Source organism: Linepithema humile, chromosome 7 (genome assembly GCF_040581485.1).
Source record: "Linepithema humile isolate Giens D197 chromosome 7, Lhum_UNIL_v1.0, whole genome shotgun sequence".
Taxonomy (NCBI): Eukaryota; Metazoa; Arthropoda; class Insecta; order Hymenoptera; family Formicidae; genus Linepithema; species Linepithema humile.
In genome coordinates, this window is record NC_090134.1 from 7,684,912 (window position 1) to 7,690,911 (window position 6,000).

Genomic DNA, 6,000 nt, shown 5'->3' on the forward strand with positions numbered 1-6,000 from the left:
ATCTCATTTGTAATTACGCGCGATTTATTAACGCGACGCCGATCAGACATACTTAGGCGCCGATCCTCCTCGAATTTTTGTTTCGACGGCTTCTAAATAATTCATTTAGCATTAAAGTTCTAAATAAGATTCTTTTCTTTCAATATTTTGACAATTTTATCTCAAAATTGCCATCTTTAAATACTGGGCGATTTAAATAAAAATTATTTTTTTGTTATGCTGCAAAAAAATGCATAAATTTAAGGAAGCTCAAATCTATTGATGAAACTATATATTTCCTGCAGAAGTAAGAGAGGCTTAAGAGGTTGAAGAAAGTTGATGTCAAGTTTTATAAAGTCAAAAATTGCAAGTGGAAGTGAAATCAGAGCTAAAGGAACGATTTTTTTTTTACACGCATCAACAACCGCGATGGCTCGGTAGCCATTATATAATACTTTTTTTTATTAATGAAAAAAGGATCAAGTTCATCTTGCTAGCACGTACATTCTCTCTTGTTCTAAAATTCTTCTCTACTTGATTCGCACTTTTAAATTATTTTAAAGTTCTTAACAATTTGTGTGTAAGTGTATGTGTACATGTATGTATACTACCGCAATGTATGAGCTCCGTGGATTTGTTAAGTCCAAACTTACTGTGTGGTTCAGTCATTCTTGCGGGATAAAGGAACGAGTCGAATGAGGTACACGAACCGCCATCTAACGAACACGAAAAGGTCGGCTCCATCGGTAGGAACGATGGAACAGAGTGCGCCGGAGTAGCGCGTGACTCACAGAATCGTCGTTCATATTTGCTCCGGGTGATACTTTCTGACGTGTGTGCTACGGCGATTGCGCGCGCAATGAATCAGACCGCGCCAGTATCGTGTATTCCTGCGGGGAAGATGTCAAAGGCAAAGAAGGTGCTGGACGAGGCACGGGAGATCCAGAATCCCGAGCTGGATCTCGCGGACAAGGGTATCGCGACGTTCGAAGAGATGCCGGGGTTACGTGAGTTTTCATCCACACCCTCGCGTGCGCGTCGCCTCACGCGCGGATCGCCAAATTAGGCAACTTGTCGCGGCTGGTTTTTCGGAGCGATCCGCAGCGCAGCCATCTGCGCGGAGCACGTGGGCGTGCCGAGACGCGCGTGTTCGCGCTCTCCATTTAAATTTGACATTTCGCGTACGACGTAAACAATTCAAGATATAAGCAAATGATCAAAATGACGTGCATTTTAACGTTTGAAATATTTAAACATTAGACGGAGATGCAAATACAAGTGTAAATACGAGATAAAAACAATAGATTGTGAGTTTATAAAATTATGATATTATAAACGAAATTTGGGAATTCGAAAAACGGGATTAGAAATAATAAATTATTTTTAGTAAATAAAATTAAACGATGAACATTGTGAAATGCAAATATCGTATAATAATGAATTTTCACGACACATCATGATGAGTCGGAAGTAAAATTACAGAGATTTTCGCTTTGCTATGTTTCAGTGAACATGATTAATATAACGAGATTGACATTAAGTCACAATAAAATTCAAGGTAAGAATTGTAGCAAACCCAACTTTGTCGAATAGTAATTCAATTGATTCATCACGTTGTTTTCGATACAGCCGTGCCACCGGGCCTCGCGAATCTAGTTAATCTAGAGATACTAAATCTGTTCAACAACCACATCACCGAGCTGCCTATCTCCCTGTCGCAAATGCCGAAGTTGAGGATCTTGAACGCAGGGTTAGTACAATTCACAGGATGTGCCACGCTCTAAATCTACGCCGCGGCAGAAATTTATTAGAGTGTTTAACTTCCGGCAGAATGAACCGGTTAGACGTGCTTCCTCGTGGTTTCGGCGCATTTCCGGTCCTCGAGGTGTTAGACCTGACGTACAATAACTTGAGCGAAAAGAATCTACCTGGCAATTTCTTCATGATGGGTTAGTCAGAGTTGTCAGATGAATTAACGCGCTTTTCCGCAAATCGCAAGTAAATTTTTCTTTTCTTTAGAGACCCTAAGAGCGCTCTATCTAGCTGACAATGATTTCGAATATCTGCCGCCCGAAATCGGCCAGTTGAAAAATCTCCAAATTGTAAGAAATTTAGAGTCTTTATAATTTTCCAGTGTTACAATAAATTGTTGATTTTCGATGAGAAATTTCGATTAAAATATTTTAGCTCGTGTTGAGGGAGAACGATCTGATCGAGTTGCCGAAAGAGATCGGAGAGTTGACTCGTCTCAGAGAGCTGCATATCCAGGGCAATCGTTTGACGGTGTTGCCGCCCGAGATAGGTAGATAGAAAAAAAATGCGTGACGTAAATCGATCGCGGATGGAACGAGTGCTGCATAAATTTATCTTGCAGGGAACTTGGATCTAGTGAGTAACAAAGCGGTGTTCCGAATGGAATTCAATCCGTGGGTTACCCCGATCGGCGATCAGCTGCAAGTGGGCATATCTCACGTCATGGACTACATTCGCTCGGAAACGTATCGATAGTAGGTGTTTTTAATCGCTTAGGAAAACTCGTCGTAGAAATATTTGAGAATTGAAAGCTTCACAGGGTTTTTGGGAACTTAAATGGGAAACTTTTGAACGATTTTTGGATTTTTTCGCAACTTTTTTTTCACTTCTAACGCTGTGATTGAAAATAACTAACATAGTTATCGATAGAGAGGAGTCTTAATGAGTATTTTGCCACTATCAATTTTTGCAGCGTTTACAATCGACACCAAAGCGCCAAAGGTCCGCCGCCAGCCATCGAAAACGATAAAAGCAAGAAGATTTCGCGTGCTCGCTGATGTGCACTCGTATGCGCAATTTTGACCAAAAATATCGTTATTTCTGACTAATTTTGCACGGAGATTATTTTTATAAGAAATATACTGCCAATAATCATATATTTATACTAATTAACAAATCCAGGAGCTAAATGGTGCCTTTTAGAAATAGAACTAATTTACAGTAAGAAACGTAATGCGTTTTATGCATTTTTTAATTGTCTATTGATTTAATATGTATGCCAAACATATATTATTGTAATACAAAAAATGTATTTATGTAAGAAAGATTTTCTCACAAATTCTTTCTGTATCTTTGATTGGAAAAATATTATTCTAACGATTTGCGGACTTGATTAGGTTTTCAGTTCCGAGCACGGAACTTTCTTTGCGTCTGTAATATTCTCAGAGAAAAGTTGCTTCGGGAGTCGCAAAAAATTATGATCGACGAGGATGGGATTCGAACCCACGCGTGCAGAGCACATTGGATTAGCAGTCCAACGCCTTAACCTCTCGGCCACCTCGTCACCGGATGCAATTTTTGAAAATGCATTTGGTACAGGGGCGAAAGCTTTTCGTGAAATCTATTAGATTACGCTTTGAAATTTTAGATTGCATTAGGATTACGTGTGACTGATTAGAGTAAAGAGGAAAGAGACTTTTTTGCTCTGATTGTTCAAATCTTATGCAATCTCAATGCAACTGCAATTTCCAATGCGTAGTTCAATATGAGTTTACTTTTCGCGTACTTTTCTATGGATTGCAATCGCACAATTTCCTATAAAGTGCGCAATATAAATTACATACACGCGTTGAAATAAATATAAAAATAGATTATATTTTTTATTGAAAATTAAAGGCTTTAACATTTTAACTAAATCGTTCAGCGTCGCGGAAAAGCGTCAACAATACTTTCGATACATTCGAGTATCGATCTTTCATGCCTTTTTTAAGAGTGGAATTTGCCATCTCCCTGAGCAACGAAAACAAAATTGCGAAACAAATTGTCTCGCGTCATTAATCCGTCAAACATTTTCGGTGCCAATATTGTTCGCTTATCCCACCTCTCGCTGCAAGCTAACGAATTTTCAAAATGGTAACTATCGAGATTATAACTTAATTATTCGCAGATTCAGCCATTCGAAAATTATCGATTATTTTTTTCTGCATAATTAAATATTGGATCGATAAGCGTTATCAACCTCATTACAACTGTAGAATATAGAAATAAATGAATATGCATTTATGAATAGGATTTATATATGCTGTTGGAATAACTTTATGACAAGTGTTAGTTTTGCGATAATACATTTTAATTAACCGAAATGGATAGCGCGAAGTACTTTCGGTCCATATCGGCCAAGGCGGCGTGCAGATTGGCAACGCCTGTTGGGAACTGTATTGTTTGGAGCACGGCATACAACCCGACGGCATGTTGTCACCGCAGAGTTGCACGAACGACGAAGGTTTCCAGACCTTCTTCAGCGAAACAGGCGGTGGAAAATATGTACCCAGAGCCGTCTTCCTCGATCTCGAACCGACGGTGATAGGTAAGCACGTTTCTCGGCAATCATCGTCAGCGCGCTGTTCACCAATTTACCAACTCCGTCGACTCGCCCCCAGACGAGGTCCGCACGGGAACGTACCATCAGCTGTTCCACCCCGAGCAGCTGATCTCCGGCAAGGAGGATGCCGCGAACAATTACGCGCGCGGCCATTACACTCTGGGCAAGGAAATCATCGACCTGGTGCTCGACAGAATCCGCAAAATAGCCGATATGTGCGGCGGCCTGCAGGGCTTCCTCATCTTCCACGCGTTCGGCGGCGGCACTGGCTCCGGCTTTGCCAGTCTGCTGATGGACCGACTGTCCATGGACTACGGCAAGAAGTCCAAGCTGGAATTTGCCATATATCCGTCGCCGCAGATCTCCACGGCCGTCGTGGAGCCGTACAACGCGATTCTGACGACGCACACCACCCTGGAGAACTCCGACTGCGCGTTCCTCGTGGACAACGAGGCGATCTACGACATTTGCAGGCGGAACTTGGACATTGAACGGCCGACCTACACGAATCTGAACCGGCTGATCGGCCAGATTGTCTCCGCGATCACGGCGTCGCTGAGGTTCGACGGCGCGCTCAACATCGATCTTACCGAGTTCCAGACGAACCTCGTGCCTTATCCAAGAATACATTTTCCCCTGGCGACGTACGCGCCGATCGTATCCATCGAAAAAGCTTACCACGAACAGTTGACTGTGATGGAGCTTACCTCGGCCTGCTTCGAGCCGGCCATGCAGATGGTCAAGTGCGACCCGCGAAGGGGCAAGTACATGGCGTGCTGCTTGCTGTACAGAGGCGACGTGGTGCCGAAGGACGTGAACGCCTCTATAGCGACCATCAAGACGAAGAGGTCGATACAGTTCGTCGACTGGTGTCCGACGGGCTTCAAGGTTAATTATTGCCGATGTTAATTTTTTCACAACTTGCGATTCAAGGATTGGAAACATTATTCTTCGCGCTTTATGAATGTACATTAATTATTGCTTGGTTATCTAGCTTACGCGATAGTTTTTGGTATCGACTGACATTTTATTATCCTGGGAATAATATAGGTAGGAATCAATTATCAACCGCCAACCGTGGTACCAGGCGGTGATTTGGCGAAGGTGCAAAGGGCCATGGCCATGTTGGCGAACACTACCGCGATTTCCGAGGCGTGGAGCAGATTGAACAGAAAATTCGATTTAATGTTCAGCAAGCGAGCGTTTGTTCATTGGTAAAATATCACAAAATTGGGCTTTTATTTTTGGCTTTTATGTCGCCAAATTGAGTTAAACGATTAACTGTTTCCATGAATTCATCTCATTCGCGAATTATAACACGTCCGTCAGGTATGTCGCCGAAAATATGGATGAGAGCGAATTTCACGAAGCTAGGGAAGATCTGGCCGCGTTAGAAAAAGATTATCAGGAAGTCGCCACGGATTCTCTGGAGGCCGGAGGTGAAGAAGAGATGTAAGATAAAAAGGCTTGCATAACAATCGCATGCGCTGAGAACACATGCACTTTGGTGGGATAAATGAACGTTTCACTCGGTCGCACCGTTTTTTAGGATTTTTACATTGTTTTCGTCCCTTTGTACACGTTTTATCTATTACTTTTATTTTAGATATACAAGTTTATGCGCGTCCTTGTGATATAATAAAAAATTGGAACATTTATTGCGACAT

At 42.1% G+C, this 6,000-nt stretch overlaps 2 protein-coding genes and 1 non-coding gene across 4 annotated transcripts; 2 read left to right on the top strand and 1 right to left on the bottom strand.

Annotated features, from left to right (window-relative positions):
* The first annotated feature begins 781 nt into the window (after window positions 1–781).
* Window positions 782–3,119, top strand: ics (ras suppressor protein 1). 2 transcript variants are annotated; one of them, XM_012373000.2, is made up of 8 exons: window positions 782–986; window positions 1,487–1,537; window positions 1,609–1,729; window positions 1,810–1,928; window positions 1,999–2,081; window positions 2,167–2,281; window positions 2,354–2,486; window positions 2,705–3,119. In XM_012373000.2, exons 1-8 carry the CDS (start codon window positions 839–841, stop codon window positions 2,787–2,789), a joined length of 855 nt encoding a protein of 284 aa, XP_012228423.1. In that variant the 5' UTR covers window positions 782–838; the 3' UTR covers window positions 2,790–3,119. The 2 variants fall into 2 exon arrangements, with proteins under 2 accessions (XP_012228423.1, XP_012228424.1); XM_012373001.2 differs by lacking the exon at window positions 782–986 and adding an exon at window positions 1,020–1,286.
* Window positions 3,120–3,213: 94 nt separating this feature from the next.
* On the bottom strand, window positions 3,214–3,295 carry TRNAS-GCU (transfer RNA serine (anticodon GCU)). Its single transcript has one exon. It is a non-coding gene; the product is annotated as a tRNA-Ser (tRNA).
* A 21-nt stretch (window positions 3,296–3,316) lies between these two features.
* LOC105675673 (tubulin alpha-2/alpha-4 chain-like) lies at window positions 3,317–5,991 on the top strand. Its single transcript, XM_067359879.1, has 5 exons — window positions 3,317–3,864; window positions 4,102–4,318; window positions 4,392–5,221; window positions 5,384–5,547; window positions 5,663–5,991. The coding sequence occupies exons 1-5, from the start codon at window positions 3,862–3,864 to the stop codon at window positions 5,787–5,789; spliced, it is 1,341 nt and encodes a 446-aa protein (XP_067215980.1). The 5' UTR covers window positions 3,317–3,861; the 3' UTR covers window positions 5,790–5,991.
* The last annotated feature ends 9 nt before the right edge of the window (window positions 5,992–6,000 follow it).